The sequence below is a fragment of the Leiobunum rupestre genome, chromosome 4, assembly GCF_980474605.1.
Source record: "Leiobunum rupestre chromosome 4, qqLeiRupe1.1.hap1, whole genome shotgun sequence".
Lineage (NCBI taxonomy): Eukaryota > Metazoa > Arthropoda > Arachnida > Opiliones > Sclerosomatidae > Leiobunum > Leiobunum rupestre.
In genome coordinates, this window is record NC_143387.1 from 39,920,585 (window position 1) to 39,937,530 (window position 16,946).

At 34.1% G+C, this 16,946-nt stretch overlaps 2 protein-coding genes across 2 annotated transcripts in view; one reads left to right on the forward strand and one right to left on the reverse strand.

Moving 5' to 3' along the window:
- The window catches only part of HERC2 (E3 ubiquitin-protein ligase HERC2), a 120,555-nt gene that overhangs the window by 96,690 nt on the left and 6,919 nt on the right, over positions 1-16,946 (reverse strand). Inside the window, exons 2-13 of the mRNA XM_090171355.1 lie at positions 15,154-15,239; positions 12,023-12,137; positions 10,385-10,582; positions 8,804-9,020; positions 8,482-8,736; positions 7,735-7,917; positions 6,800-6,902; positions 6,521-6,682; positions 6,087-6,287; positions 4,584-4,735; positions 4,323-4,468; positions 3,695-3,808 (exon numbers count right to left, since the gene is read on the reverse strand). Of these exons, the coding sequence (XP_090027481.1) occupies positions 3,695-3,808; positions 4,323-4,468; positions 4,584-4,735; positions 6,087-6,287; positions 6,521-6,682; positions 6,800-6,902; positions 7,735-7,917; positions 8,482-8,736; positions 8,804-9,020; positions 10,385-10,582; positions 12,023-12,137; positions 15,154-15,228 (1,921 nt within the window). The 5' untranslated portion in view covers positions 15,229-15,239. The remainder of the gene's footprint in view (positions 1-3,694; positions 3,809-4,322; positions 4,469-4,583; positions 4,736-6,086; positions 6,288-6,520; positions 6,683-6,799; positions 6,903-7,734; positions 7,918-8,481; positions 8,737-8,803; positions 9,021-10,384; positions 10,583-12,022; positions 12,138-15,153; positions 15,240-16,946) is intronic.
- LOC149947756 (uncharacterized) lies at positions 292-2,338 on the forward strand. The gene is made up of 3 exons (XM_090173143.1): positions 292-463; positions 1,588-1,746; positions 2,142-2,338. The coding sequence occupies exons 1-3, from the start codon at positions 292-294 to the stop codon at positions 2,336-2,338; spliced, it is 528 nt and encodes a 175-aa protein (XP_090029269.1).

Consider the following 16,946-nt stretch of genomic DNA (forward strand, 5'->3'; position numbering starts at 1 on the left):
TATTTGTTGAGACTTTCTAGTACTTATAAAGAAAATTAATGGTTTAAAGGTTGCTATAATGTTTGTCAAAAATCACCTCAACTGTTGTCTCCTAAAGATTGCCTTAAAGTTGCTGTTAAAACATTGCAGGCTGAATATTCAGCAAAAAATATAGTAAATGATAAAAAGGTATAGGATATGCAAAAGGACTACTCAGGGTGACACAAGACGAGTTTCAAAAATTGCCACAAAATTATCAAAACGTTGCCAAAGACTATTAATATAAGAAATCAGTGGCTTCGCGCGCAATAGATGGCGTTTGAATTTCGTCAGTTTCCCGCGCGAATTGAAGACATAGAGAAAGCTACAACACGTCATCCACTACCTGATTTTCTGGGTGAATTTTCCAAACACCGGTGGGGCTCTTTCACTTATATCATGGAGAACGATGCCATTTTGGACGATTTGAAAAGGATATATGAAAGTAATTATCATAAATCACATAATTTACTTATTTTTCTCGAATCAAACATTTAATTTTCGCATGTGATTAGTTTTAGAAACCAATAATGAACGGTTAGAGCTGGAAAACAAACTTCTCCGAGAAGCTTTATTTGGAACCACAGAGGCAAAGTAATAAATATCAGATATTTATATTACCAAGAATGTATTTATTTATTTATACTCAGGGAGAATGAACATGTCGAGACTATCGACGGACACGTTGAGCCCCTAACCCCGTCACGCTGAGGGGGGGGGAGGAGGCGTTCTTATTTTTTGCGTCCTCGCAGCGGCAGCGTTAATCGCGTCGAAAAACGTAATTTATAAGAACCAATGAGATTGCAGTATTATTTGATTTTATTAAAGCGGAGGAGCATACCGGGGGCCCCAACGGGTGGAATTGGAGAAACGCAAAAAATAATCTCGACATATTCATTCTCCCTGAGTATAAATAAATACATTCTTGGTACAACAGAACGGAAACGACTGCAAAATTAACCCATTTTTCGAACTGGTTGATAAATGGCTAAAAAAAGGTTGGCACCGCAATGCCACCTAGAACCGTTTCGGTCGCGAATAAAAATATATTTTGTTTGTGATTTCATTTCCATAAATGAACTTTAAAATCCCACATTTACAGTCAAATTGAAAAGTTTTTACCACCTTTTATTTTAAGCATAAAAATTTTGAAATATGATTAGAATTCGATAGAAAGCAAGTTGTTGATGAAATTCATTACCCTTCTATTATTATATACGTCTGAACAAAAGTGGATAGACAAAAACAATCCACTTTTGGTCTGAACTACTAACTATAGAATCTATAGTATTGATAAAATATGAGTGGTAAATGTTAACATGACACTGATTAGTATTTTAAAATTTAACCAATTTGATTAAACGTTTTTTCACCAAAAATATGTAAACACAATCCTTATTTCCATGTACCATATAATGGTGCAAAGTTTAATTTCTAAGTACCAATGCAAACCGAAAGCAAGCTTGTAAGTCTGATTGTTTTTGAAATGATATTTTGTCATTAAGTCATTTACATTATCAATACAGGTAGAATTAGTTGAGGGGTGTGGTTACTATGTTTAACCCCAAGATCTGGCCAAAATTAAACTGCAAGCCTCAAAAAGTGCATCAGCCGCAATTGGTGCGATTTTAAGATCGAAGTACACCACCGGGGAATTGGCGAAACTTAGTGCTAAAGGAAAAGGGGCAAAAAAAGGGATAGAGCCGGTTGTTTGGGATGCAATCACTGGTGTGTATGGTTTTTATGATGGTTTTAAAATATTAAACTAATTGTTTTTAAAGAAAAATTTGCGAATTCCTTAAATTGATCTTATCTTTTGTAAACATTTTAATATATTATTAATATAAATTTGATATGAGATATATTTCATTTTAAAACTATAATTTTCCAGAACATGTTTATTTAGGTTTTTTTCTGAAGGACTTATTAGTGTAGACTAATTATATCGCTCAGTCCTGTTGGCTGGTCATGTCCAAACCCAGTTTTAATTTAATTACATGTAAAATGTAATGGAAAATATATATCTACTCCTGAAATTTAATATTTTAAGATCCTTATTTAAACAAGGGATTAATTTATTTTAAAGATTAAGTTTGCTGTTACTATACATTTATATCTTTTAGCATTCATTGGAAAGTATTTCAAGACTTCTAAATTTAAGGAGAACTATTTAGTGAAAAAGATTAACAACAAAGTGACTGTGGCCGTGAGGCAAATGAGGAAGATAAAAGCCAAGGAAAAGTGTGGTGGTGAAATGAACCCATTGCAAGGAGAAAAAACTAGTGACAGTGACATGTCCGAATATTCTAGTCTCTTGTAAAGTTTGTTTAATTTTAATTAAAGTTAATTTTGGTTGTATATCATTTTTTAATTATTTTACTACAATTACTACTAATTAGTGGTTCAATACGCACAATGGTTGAGCAACGTTTTGACAATATACGCACAACGGTTGGGCAACTTTTTGACATTCATAAGCAATTTCCCATTGATTTTAACGCTACTTTCAAGCTACTTTTGGAAACAATTTTTACACAACTTAAAATCAGGCAACCGTTGGGTCTCAGTTGCGCAACCGTTGCGCAACTGTGGAGCAATATTTCGGTAACTTTTTAACAACCTTTGAAGGCAATTTTTGGAAGATTTAATGCAACAACTTTTTAATGATTATTAGGCTAACGTTTTTCGGTAAGGGTACTTTTACTAGTCGTACCTTAGTGGGGGTGCCTTAGCGGGGTGGAGGGGGAGAGGGAGAGGGAGAGAGTTCATTCGTTATAATTTCAGTCACATGAGAGAAATAAACCAATAGCAAAAAAAACGTTTTTCTGCCTCTGCGGGGGGAACGAATTTTCTAAGGGAATATCGAAATTTACCTCTTTTAGGGAAGTTCAAGCTAGCCTTGCACCAAACGGGATTAAAGAAACGTCAGCTTCGGCAGTTCCAAGTGTATGTTAAGGCTACTTTGATACGGAGTACGGAGAGACATAGGTCAATTTGGACAAGCATATCCGCCATAGGCAGCATAGCCATTTGTTTACTTAGAGGTATCATTAACTTATGGTTCAAATTACTTTACGTTTACAATTTTGAAAAATTTAGCAAAATCATTGAAAATAACTTTATTAACTGATTGGAATTAAATACGTGTCATTTATTGTTACACAAAAACGCCATCTTTCATAGTACCTCCAGGAACAAATAATTTAAAATCTTAATATAAGAAAAAATTCTAACCATATAAATACTGGAAATTATTGGCTACACTAATGCTACATTTTTGGCTGGTGTAGCACCATGAATGAGAATTGACGGAAGCTTATCTTGCTAGAATATACTCATTTTAAGGGTCAATGGCATTTTTAACCCATTAAAACTATAAATCTCAGCTGTTTATAATCTAAAAAAAGCAAAAAAACACTTTTATGGAATGAATACTTGTAAAATTTCAGCCCTTGGTATAACTACACTGAAATTTGCAGAAAAAAACTATTCACATTGGATGAAAAATGGTAGTAAATATTAACTAAGCTTTCTGAAAGAGTGAATTGCAAGAATGTAGCCAGTAATTGAGACTCCCTCCAAACAATTATTCAATTATAATTATAATAATTATTAAATATAATTGTGCAACACTGATTCAGAGTTTAGGAACAAATATATGGATATAATTTTTTACCTGTATCCGTAACAGCTAGTGTCTGCGCGTCGCCACTTCCACAAGCTATATCAATAACACAGTGTCCCTTCAAGGCAGAAACTTGGAGAGGTATCAGTTGATCATCACTGGTTCCTGATGAAATGAAAGAATATTTATTCAATATAAGAGATGACTTTCTTTTTCTGAATTTAAAAATTTAATTGATGAATTTGATATTTTCAAGTTGCTAAAAGACCACAAAAAGCTGACTCTGATCAACTCTAGAATAGTTGATTTTATAAAATAAAAAGTGGTCTTGCCTAACTTGTTAAAATGTAGCTCTTTACGTCACAAGACACCGCTTTGTTAGTATATTCTTCGCACGAGAAATTTGCACACGCGCTAGAAAAACCTACATTTGTCACGAGTGTAGCGCATGCTCTTAGACTTGTAAAAGTAAGAGACTGTGACGTAAGAGCCAAATTAAAACCAGAAGGCCACGTTACTTTGAAAAAGATTTTTTTAACAATTAATAGTTTTTTTATAAACTTTTTTTTATTACAATACAGTACTTGTAAATTATAAACGGCAAATGTGGCAATGTTTTGTACAGAAATAAAATTTTAATTTTAAAAAGCTTATGGTACAAAAGCAAACCAATTCTTACCATGTCCCAGTCTTCCATAATTGCCTCTACCCCAAGTATAGAGTTCTCCAAATGCAGTTATAGCGGCACTATAAGCACTGCCACAAGCAATGTGAGTAATGAATTTTCCAGCAAGGGATTGTATTAAAGTTGGTTCTTCTTTAGAGCTAAATACAAATTTCACATAATATTATTATCTACATTAGCAACTGGGAATAATAATATAAATAATTGTAAAATTCTAAATTTTGTATTTTATTTCATAAAGTAAATTATTCATACTTGTTGTCTCCATGTCCCAGTCGACCTCCATCTCCATTTCCCCAAGAAAAGACTTCGCCATCTGTAGAAAGGGCTAAATAATGCCTACCATCGGGATGAGCTGCTATTTTCAATAGACTTTTTCCTCCAAAACCTTCAACCAATTGAAAGCTCTAAAAAACAATTACACATGTTAATACTAGGCTGTCCATATAGTCAGCTCATACTGAAGCTAAGCAGGTTGCTTAGTAGCTTCAGTACCAGATAACAAAATTTTCAAGTAGTCACTCTCTTTGAAGGTTGGTGTAGTTAAAACTGTTTTGGAATTATGAGGTTGGGACCTCAAAAATTCTTCTTTGGATCTTGAAATATGATCTAATGGCACCGTTTAACAAGTGGGCCACGCTGTGCCCCAATTAATAGTTTCACACTATCGGTGTTAACATAAGTTTGCCATAATAAGCGTAATTTTCTGAAAGCATGGCCATTTCTAGAATTACCGCTGGTTAATCAACATATAACATAAGTTGGTCATAATAAGTGTACCAGTTCTATATCTCCTACCCGCTGCACAATGGACCTCTGGTCGAAGTGCTAGGTTGGGTCTAACCCAACCACCCAACTTTTACTAAAAAATAAAAAAATATCTCCTACCCCAACGTGAGACAGAAAGACGTTTGGGGTCACATGATTAAAAATTTATTCACGTGGTTTAAAAACATTATTTCTTCTCTCATTTCGGGCGTCAATTTACTATATCTTGTCACAATACACCACGCGTGACATATCTCTCTCTCTCTCTCTCTCCCTCCCTCTCCCTCTCCCTCTTACTGAATTAAATCCTTTCCCTTAACTATTTGCTGTTCTCTGCCTCTCTCTCTCACTCATGTAGTAGCGCCGTGTTACTGTGTGATTTGTCAACAGCGGGGAGAACTGTGACAGCCACACGAGTCTTACAAAAGCCTATGCTAAACTCTAATATAAAGACTTAACTGCAACAACCATCCGCAGTGACAATTACTATTGTGAAACTTTGCTTATACTATATTTTAACCCCTCCTTGACCAGACCCCCTCCTGCAAGATTTCACAAGTGCAGGTTTATGCTTTCTATGCAGATAAAGGTTTCCATAGAATTACAATGAGTGAGCTTTGACCTTAAGTAAATACCTTGCAACACATAAAATTTTAAAATATGGGCTTTGTGCACAACATAGTAATTAGCTAGTTATAGCTATATATCCAATTAAATTCAAATTGGTTGATACAAAAACTTTGCCTCAATAATAGAATTGGGTTTAACAGGAATCTATGCTATCCAGTAAAATATGGGGTACTTCATACAAATATTAGATGCATACATTTAATGAAAAAATGTTTTTAGCATAAAATAAGTCTAATATTATTAGACTCAAAATCCACAGTGGAATAACTATAGGTAAATGAAAAATTCTTGGCCGATTTTCTGAGGGGCGATGAAATTACCATTAAAATAAAAAAAATTATAAATACAAGAATCACTTACAGGAGTTTCCGAGTGGTATGGTAAAGAGTAAATTTTCCCAGTATGACTTAAGATAATAACGCAAGACTCTGAGCACGCCATTTGAGAAACTCCAATTTCGGCAAGTGCATCACACAAAACTGGTGCTGTACCAGTTTGGCATCCACTCCATCCAAGCCAGCCCCAGCAAAATATTTCTTGCATTGTAGAGTTAGCGTAAAACTAAAGTAAATTGCTTATCAGATAATCATGATAACAGAACAAAATATCTAGTAATGTCATAATGTCAACCTCAGAAGGGGTTCTATTTTCATTTCAAACAATTATTTAAAAAATAATAAAATAACACGTGTAACGTTTATTAACATTACTAGCTTTTATAAAAAGTGCTACACACGTCATTTTATAAAAACATTATGAAATTACCAAAGTTTGTAATTGGTTTTAAAAATTACTTTGGAATTACTAGCCATCGGTAAATACGGAGCTGCTAATCTATCAAGATGTGAAAGAACTACAACTGCAGTTTGTTGTAAGTCAACTGATAAAGTGTCATCATCAGGTAAGACTAGATATCGAAGAAAGCATTCAGTTGGGCTAGATGACAGTGGATGGCTCTGAAATAAAAATTATGCATAATAATGGTACAAAAGTACTGGTTTATAATACATCAGAATAGTTACAAATGATAACACTAAATATATTTTTAGTACTGATGACATTTAGAAACTTACCTCATCATAGGTGTCAGGTCCATTGGTTTTAGATTTAGATGGAATATTTTGAAATCTCTGTAGCAAAGGAACTAATGGTGCATTGGTTCCATGAGACACAACCCTAAAATAACATTTTGACATTTAAACAAAATATTAAAATTTAGGCAGCATAAAAGTTCTAACCACTATAGAATATTGAAAGTTGAAATTAGCTATGGTTTCTAGTACAATATTCTAAATCAAAACTATTTACCAACAAACTATTATTTGTCAAGTAATAGCAGAAGTTATAGAGCAAACTAAATTCTATAGTTTGAGCTATTTAGAGATGGTTCCTTGACCAACAGCTAGCAGTTGAATAATTTGTAAAATTTACTTTATTATATTTGATAAAAATGCAATAATACAAATGGAAGGTGACATGACCTACATGGGCAATCAATCGATTGGAGGAAATGCAAACAATGAAGGTTCAGTTTAAGGGGGTTAATTCATTAATTATTAAATATTCTTTAACTGATTTAAAAACGATTTGTAAACAGCGTAGATAAATATTTATCCATTCAAGGGTATTTGTGAAGGGTTAATGAGATAGTTCTAGCCCATGTTCATTACGTTCTTCACTAAATTAGTTACTATCACATAATACTATTATTAACAGCTATACTGACTAATCAAGGAAGTCATGTATTCAATAGAAGGCACAAGGGAAAGATTACTACCACAATAAAAGTAAAAAGGAACACAATAATATCTCTCACAGATTTTAGAATTTAAAGCTCATTACATTTTCAAAAACAGGGCATTATTTTGTGAGATTTTTTCCTAAATCACGCCATGACATCTTTTCCCCAGCTCTAACTTGTAAGTCTCTCCACTATGCCCAAAAATTAAATTTTCACACTATATACTTTTGAAAACCAAAATGTAATGAATTATATTTATGAACATACCTATTGTCAAGCTCATATTTGCCACTCTCCCACAGTTCCAACAATAGAAGAATTGCTGACAGAATATGTGAAAATGAGCCTCTTTGAACAGAAAGTTCTAGCAGCAATGCTAAAGCCATTTGCTGATCTGAAACAGGAACTTGTCCACATCCCCGGCTACTACTACTGCCAACATTAATATCACTGTAAAAAAATTTAATTTTCACCCATTTTGGTTAAATATTTAAAAAAAAAACCAGTTGCTATATTCTTCATATAGCAAATCTATTGTCTGTAGTACTAAAGAGTTATTTTGGGTGCGTACTCCATTTTACATTAGAAAATGTTCAGAACAGAGTTACAATAAAGTTAAGATCGAGTTACATAGTTTTTAAACTGAAGTTAACGAAACCCATTCCATAAAAATAAAATAAATAAAATGTATCAAAACGCAAACAATATTTATAAAAAAAATGGGTTGATCAAAAGGAAACCTAAGTTTTAAAAAAATTATTATACACTTTGTAATATATACCCTCCATAACACTTCAGTAAGAGGCCTTAAAGCAAACAGTCAATAACACTGCATACAAACTACTATAATCCGGAGGGGTGTATTGAAGACTTTCAATCTGCTATTTCGAATTAGAAATTTTAGCGCTGTGGCATATTTGCATTCAAGCCTTTGACTTTTTCTAACTCACTAAGACTTATATGGCTTCTATTCAACAAACAAACACCTGATACCTAAAGTAACAAATGACTTACCCTAAGACAACCGATCGGAGAAACTTAGAAGCTCTTTCAACAACTTCAAGCCAGACAGGTGACACAGAGGCTTCATCAAATAATGTTGCTTCAGGCAATGCCCTCATAGCATCCAGAGATTCTTGCAGAAGTTCACTGCACAAATCCGAATCTTCTCCAGATCTCCAAGCTCTTCTCAAGAATGCAAATGCAAAACTAAGGGCTGCTTTACTTCCCACTCTGGCAAGACTCAAAGTAGGTTTTTCAAGTGTTTTTCTAAAAAATAGACATGAAAATAACATGTAACGACTGTCATGTGTGTAACAACAAATAACATAATTACATTTTCTCATTTTTTACAAGGTTTGTGATAAAAGGACTAGAGTTCGGTTTTACATCTGCTGGCACTTTTCTACGAACAAGTGCGGTGAAATATCTTTGTCCAACCATAATTCTTTGCCTTAACCTGGCAGAAGACAGTGTAGAGCTGGCAGCTTCTGATGACAGCTGATATTGTTCTAAAATCAACTGTTCTAGACAATTTTTTAATTGAAGAGTATCTGAAAATATTCCAATTTTTTTATTGAATGTACACGCTGATAAACATATTTTCACACATTTTTCCCACTTTTTAATTCCCATTACCTCAGTGCGAAGTCTAGACTTCGGTCTACAGATGAAGGGTATGGAGAATGATGGTTAAAGAGGGAAAGTAAGATTCGGATATGAAAAACCAAATTTCACATAAAGACTATGTAGTGGCTAATTCCAGACCATAAATAGTGTAAAAACCTACTTTTTTTACACATGGGGCTTTAATAAATTCTACAGATGAAGGGTATGGAGAATGATGGTTATAGACTATGTAGTGGCTAATTCCAGACCATATATAGAAAAAAAAATACTTTTTTACACATGGGGGCTTTAATAAATTCATCCCCGACTCTCTTTCGTCTCCTAGTGAGCATGATGCCCACAAACTTTGCAAGAGAAAAACTCACAGAAACCATAAACAAACAATTTACAAGAGCTAAAGCGATATAGTAAATTGGGGTTAAATTTTGTGTAAGTCCCCTAAACCACTAACCCTAGAAAAAGGGCCACCAGAACGTATAGTTAAATTTTGTTGCATCCTTAATTGTTGTATTTCGACCATATCTGTCCAATGGCCAGTTCTTCCCCTGGATGGCAACCAGTCAGTTAATTTGAAGATATTACTATTTTAATATTATACATTAATACTATTAATTAACTCATGTACAAAATCACATGAATTGGTTAGATACATGTAGCTCATCACCCAATCTTAAAATTCATAAGTCAGTCTAATGATATGTTAATAATATCAAAAGTGACATAATTGACAAGAGTGTGCAAGTTCCTATACTTTCCAATGCTAAAGATTTACTGAATGGTGCTATCGAAATAGACCACATAGAAGGCTAGGCTAGCTAGGATGGAAGTTGCACGCACTTTCTTGTTTGTTCTTTCGTGTTTGGAATTAAAATGTAGATAGATGGCGGTAGCGTTCCTTCGTGGCAAAAAATAATAAAGCTAACTACTCTAATTTTCCCACTTTAAACAACACCAAAAAGGTAAAAAAGGCCAAGAATGTTTGTCACAGTTTTTACTTTTGAACTTCATTCCCTCCCTAATGAATACCCTCCCTCCTCCACTAGCAACTTTTACTTCACATGTAACATTCATTAAAAAAAACTGATTATATGGATCGACCCACGTACTTTTGGTAACTATGTCACTTTTAATAATATTAACAATCAAATATTACTACTAATATATTAACAATATAGATTAATATTTATGAACAAAATCACAAATTGTTTTGATATATGTAACTCAACACCCAACACCAAGATATAAATAAAATGTAATAAAAATTTTGGTGAAAATTAAGTAGACATACCTGGTTGTGGCCCCCATTTCCAAGAATCAATTAATGATTTTGAGTTTGCAATATTGTTAATATTTTCTGAGTCACTGCTCAACTTTGGTTCCTTCTCAGAGTGATTACAATTGAGGCAAAAACAACCATTCTGAGTGTTGGAATTAACTTCAAAAGCTGAGCTGTTACATGTGCAGCTCTTATTTTTTGCAGCTTGGTCTAAAGAAATTGAGAATAAAGGTAACAAAAAGATGCTTATTTTCAAAATATTACTTAGGTCATGGTGTAATACAAAGTAAAAACGTTTTAAAATTGTTTTAAATATAGAAATATGGTAAATTTATGATTTGAACTTGTGTATCTTAAAGAAATTGAAATAATTCAAATACCTTGTTATTGCTGGGTATATTTTTTTATAAATATATTCAAACTAAATTTAGATAAATATTACATTAAAAGGCTATATATTCTCCTCAGATTAGCATGATCTAGAATTTCTTAAACCAAACCAAAGGTATAAGAAAGGTTGATGGAACATGATAGTTGACTAACAAAATGTATGCAACAACTTATTATGTTAATATTACTACAGAACCACAATGTTTAAATTATTATATAATTTGAATGCTAAAATATCAATTATTTGTTTTGTTAATATTTAAGTTAAAGTTTTTACAATTTTGTAAATTATTCGATATTGGGAATACCAAATATTTTAGTTATTTAATTTAATTTTACACCTTAAATATTTGACCAAATTATTCAACGCTTAAAATGTTCGATTGGGTATTTGCATAAGTCTATAGTATTGTTCCATAAGTTTGTCACTTTGGAGGATATTTCATTGAGAGCTAGTAACGGAGTGATGTCATCACATGAAGAAAATCTCCCCCTAGCGAGGAGCTGTCAAAGGCTATGTGTGACGCGTTAGCAAGCGGATGCAAAACGGTGTCGAAGGCCGTAATGCAGTCTGTCTTGTGAATAGCTCTCTGAAACTTTTGCATTTGAAGAATAGGAAGTGTCACACTTATTATGTATTAGTATGGAAATGAAGACTACTCGTTATAATTAAACCATGAGTTATTATTAAGCACATTCATTACACTATACAAATGAAACATAAACATAAATGAAAGACTAAGAATGACCTAGATCTAACGCTGTAGTGCCCGGATGTCTCTATTCTTCTGCTTGAAAGAACGTGACCGCATAGTACGGCAGAGGTACGTTTACAGGGCTACAGAGTTTTTGGTTATTTTTGCGGGGAAAAAGGGTACCCTGGTAATTCTGGCATGGGCAAAAGGGGGAGGGGTGCCTTACTAGGGGGTTTGGAAGAGAGAGAAAGGCGAGTTTTTGAGTAATTTTTGTGGGGAAAAGGGTACCATGGTGGGAAAAGGGGGAAGGGTGTCTTACTCGGGGGTTTGGGACGAGAGAGAAAAGTTTTTAAGTTATTTTTGCGAGGGTAAAAGGGTACCCCGGTAATTCTGGCATGGGGAAAAGGGGGAGGGGGCCTTACGTGGGCTTCTCGGCTAGTTTACCAAAATAAAGTTCAGTTGTCTCATATACGCGTTTTTTAATATCGTCAAACTTCCAACTAAAAGTGATATTCTACGTTTTTGCTGAATGTAAGAGAAACCTATAAATTATTAAAAAACTTACCATTTTTATTGGCTGGAAGATTTGCTCTTTCATTGTCACTGTTCATAAATGTTAGCTCCCCATCTTTAACTAATTCATTCCATAAATTGACTAGACCATCTCGTGAAAATGCCAGCTTAAATAAAATCAAAAGATAATGAACACAAGTTATCAGATAGCAATCCCTTACCAAAAAATAAGTTGGTTTTTAGTTGGTATTTAGTTGGTTTTCACATTTAAGTTGGTTTTTAGTTGGTATTTAGTAGGTTTTCACATTTAAGTTGGTTTTAAGTTGGTTTTAAGTAGGTTCAAGTTGCCAGCATATTTTAATAAACTATTTAAAGAGGTAATAAGTTGTTTTTAAGTTGTTTTTAAGTTGGCTGGAAAATACTCATTTTTTAAAGTTGGTTTTTAGTGGTCAGATAATTACTTATAATTTTTAAGTAGGTTATAAGTTGGCTTTAAGTGGTCTTTATTAAGAGGTCTTTTTAAGCAAGTTTTAAGTTGGTTTTAAGTGGTCTTTATTAAGAAAGCTTTAGCCAAGAGATTTTTATTGTTAAAAACAATAAAACCTTCGAAAGCATTATTAATCTAAAACCTTACAATTTTAGGGTTTACCTACGCAATTAAACCACTAAGCAGGGCCGAAAATGTCAAACGCCATAGGAGAGGTGACAGAAATAATACAGATTATATTCCCTTTAAGTCCCTACAACTTTTGTGTTGATTTGACAAGGCAGCTCTAGCAAGCAAGGCTAGGCTGCTGCCTACTTGAGTTACAGAAAGGGGCCAAGAAAACTTAAAGTAAGGGGCTCACAAAAAAATTGAATTTTAACAATACTGAAACTAAACTAAAATAAATACTACCAACTGAAAAACGACAGAGCAATGCTCTAGTAAAGAAGGTTTTTATTTACAGACTACTTCTACATAATTTATACAAGAGAAAACAAGGGTCTGACATCTGGACAGGTGATTGTGATATTTACTAAAATACAGGGGTTTATATCTTGGCAATACACTGTTTGGAAAAATATACAGCTAGACTTGGTTTTAGTCTTACTATTTCGTCTTGTAATTGCAACTATAATACTCTGAAACAAAGGAACTACCATGAATGCCTTTCATCTGCTGGTAAAAAGGGGCCTACTAAAAAAAAATATTAATTCGTGACTCATCGATGATGATACTTGTCCACGTCAATACCCTCTCAAAAAATATTTTAAGCACAGCTTTCCATTGCTCCATCACTGACCTCGCAGCAATAGGGAGCAAAAATAATAGTATGCTGCTCTCTTACAGAGTGATATATCACAATGTAAAACTCAATTCTCTTAATATACTCTTAGCATAGTCACCTTGATAATACAAATTTTAGCCTATGCATACTCAGTATTTTTCCCCAAAACTGGCATTTACAGGATGCCAAGAGTGACCGCTTCAGGGTGTTTTATAGAATATAAGTGATGACATATAGCCATGCAGTTCACAGATGATCGGTGCAGTAGACTCGGAAGCTGTTGAACTGTTGCCTGCCTGTGACAGAGGCAGTAGGCCTAATTTTTAGCTGTGCTAAATATTTAAACAGGTAAGAATTGTTTTTAAAATTGTTCCAAAATGTAAAAGTAATGACTGGCAAAAGACTGATGGTCCTAGTTTTCATAGAATACCAAAGAAAGAAGAGAACAGGAAAAAGTGGCTCTTGGTAAAATCATAAGTAACATAACAATAATAATAATAATAATAATAATATCTTTATTTGCCTTTGCAAAAGGGATACCTCAGTTCAGTTTAGAAGAACTGTTTTACAATGAGGTCCTGCATACATTTAAATTACAATAAGTATGACACTTCCTTTTGCTTTAATGCTAATTTTCTAACCGAACCTTTGATAAAAATTTAAGCCTAATATCAGAGAGCACGTTCTGGAGTCGCGAGTGGCTTTGGCTTTTATCATGCGCGATAAAAAAACATGAGCTCGTGGTGCCGAGAAAAACCTTTTTAATTTTTAACATTTTCACCTAATATTCCGCCTATCTATCAGAAACCAGATATTTCGGCTAAGCGGAAGTCTCGCATATTTTAGACACTAGAGGGCTCTCTGCTGAGAAAATATCTTGATTACGTACCAATAACTATAAAAATCAGTTTGGTTGTAAATCTCGTTAATTGTAAATGCAACCAACAAAATGGAACATTTGTCTGACGAAACATATGAAGCTATTCAAATAACAACAAGATCCACAGTGGATTTAATTAAATAAATTCTTGAAGGTAGTTTTAACTTCGTACTAACTCGAAAGCTATCTAGTGACGTACACTGAAGGATCTCTTAATGATATTGGACAATCTGTTTATCACTTTATCACTAAAAAACCACCGATAAATTTATGAAAACCATTGACGTTCGCCTTTACGCATGTTTTATAAGCTGCTAAGAATGTCGACTATCTTACAGTTGAGAAGTCCTTTTTGAAATAAGATCAATAGTTGAGGCTGTCGTTAACCTAGCCCTAACGTTAATATTTTTGTATTGAGCTTGATACTGAATATACGCCATACCTCCAAACGGAGTGCGGTCCAATGGAAACTAGCTGGGGTGCATAGTAGTGCTTTGAGGGTGCAATCGATTGGGGTAGTTATTTTATCAATATCAGATGTGGTGGGGCTGTCGTTAAACTTGCTCCCCCCCAAAAAAAGGTTTCTTTATTATTTTAACTAATACCCTTTATATTTCCTTAATGAGTGCGGTACGATGAAGTATCTCTGTGGTGCATGGTAGTGCATCATTGGTGCATTATTTTAGTCAAGTTTTAATTATCAAAATCGAAAGTGGGGGGGGGGGGGGGGCTGTCGTTATCTTAGCCCCCCAGAAAATATTTTCATTTTTTTAAAAGCTTTTAAAGAGCAAATTCAATTATATCTCATAAAGGGGTATGGTGCTATGCTCATAATAGCCCAACAAAAACTGCAATAAGAATACATAAAACAAGGGCTGGTTTTATGTTCATTTTGTATACAGAATAATCAATCATTACAACAAAATCAATCTGTAAACTATCTATAGACCCTGACATGTCACAGATAAAAGAAAGCTTATTTCACAGAAATCATCAAACGCCTTAATTACGCATCCCCTTAATCAATAATACCTGCAAATCAGTTTTTAGCCACTTGTTGTCCAAACGAGCTTGACTTTGCAGTATGAAATTATGTGGATTTTGCATTTTTTTTCAATCTGAAAATAAAATTAATAGATTGCACAATCAATAATTCAAGCTATTATAGGGATATTGTAAAGGATGATTTCTGCCTTAATCTATGAAAGTGTTTTTGGTCACTCTGACAGCTGATCACACATTTAGTTTCTTTACCCATTCCAACAATTAAAAAAAAACCCTAAATCACAAGGTGAGAATTAGAAACCCAAACCTGTTCTCTCAATATGAATGGCTAAACCTTGGTCTTATTTCTTTTGAAATATTGATTCAATCTTGCAACTACTCTACAAGTATTGAAATAATATAATTGGTGAAATGAGCAAGTGCATTTTTTATTGCCGTACGTTGTAGTACAAAAAGTTTGACATCTTACAGATGTTCCATAAAAAAAGTAACAATAATTATGACTTGAAATTAGTGACCTCTTAAAACTGTGCTAACCTAATGATAACGTTTTTCCTTTAGTTAAGTCTAGGCAAAATACCAACACACCAACGCACGTCTGATTTTATTTTTTTATTTATACTTTAGACAATACTGAACATTTCTGTGCCAAAATTATTTTTTGGAAATGAAAACATGCTGAGATATTAATTTTTGAAAAAAAAACGTTTTTTAGCGTTAGTTTTTCCAAAATTTGGCCCCCTTAATTATAATAATCAGCTAGGCTAATACCAAAGGCACCACTTAAGGCCCAAGTCACCATCTCTGAAGAAGAGATGGGCACCAATCCAGCGAAGGATTCTAGAGAGGATAGATGGGATACCCTTGGGGGACCCTCTACCTCGATTCTGGAGTTTTAAGCTGGAAGGAGGCGCAGTACACTACCTGTGTAAGGATGTGTCTACTGCAGAGTGGTTGGGGAAGGAGTTTGACCAGAAGGAACTGGTTCCTGGTGGGTTCAATTTTTCCGACTGCTCTGTTCAATTTTTCCGACTGCTCTGTTCAATTTTTCCGACTGCTCTGTTCAATTTTTCCGACTGCTCTGTTCAATTTTTCCGACTGCTCTGTTCAATTTTTCCGACTGCTCTGTTCAATTTTTCCGACTGCTCTGTTCAATTTTTCCGACTGCTCTGTTCAATTTTTCCGACTGCTCTGTTCAATTTTTCCGACTGCTCTGTTCAATTTTTCCGACTGCTCTGTTCAATTTTTCCGACTGCTCTGTTCAATTTTTCCGACTGCTCTGTTCAATTTTTCCGACTGCTCTGTTCAATTTTTCCGACTGCTCTGTTCAATTTTTCCGACTGCTCTGTTCAATTTTTCCGACTGCTCTGTTCAATTTTTCCGACTGCTCTGTTCAATTTTTCCGACTGCTCTGTTCAATTTTTCCGACTGCTCTGTTCAATTTTTCCGACTGCTCTGTTCAATTTTTCCGACTGCTCTGTTCAATTTTTCCGACTGCTCTGTTCAATTTTTCCGACTGCTCTGTTCAATTTTTCCGACTGCTCTGTTCAATTTTTCCGACTGCTCTGTTCAATTTTTCCGACTGCTCTGTTCAATTTTTCCGACTGCTCTGTTCAATTTTTCCGACTGCTCTGTTCAATTTTTCCGACTGCTCTGTTCAATTTTTCCGACTGCTCTGTTCAATTTTTCCGACTGCTCTGTTCAATTTTTCCGACTGCTCTGTTCAATTTTTCCGACTGCTCTGTTCAATTTTTCCGACTGCTCTGTTCAATTTTTCCGACTGCTCTGTTCAATTTTTCCGACTGCTCTGTTCAATTTTT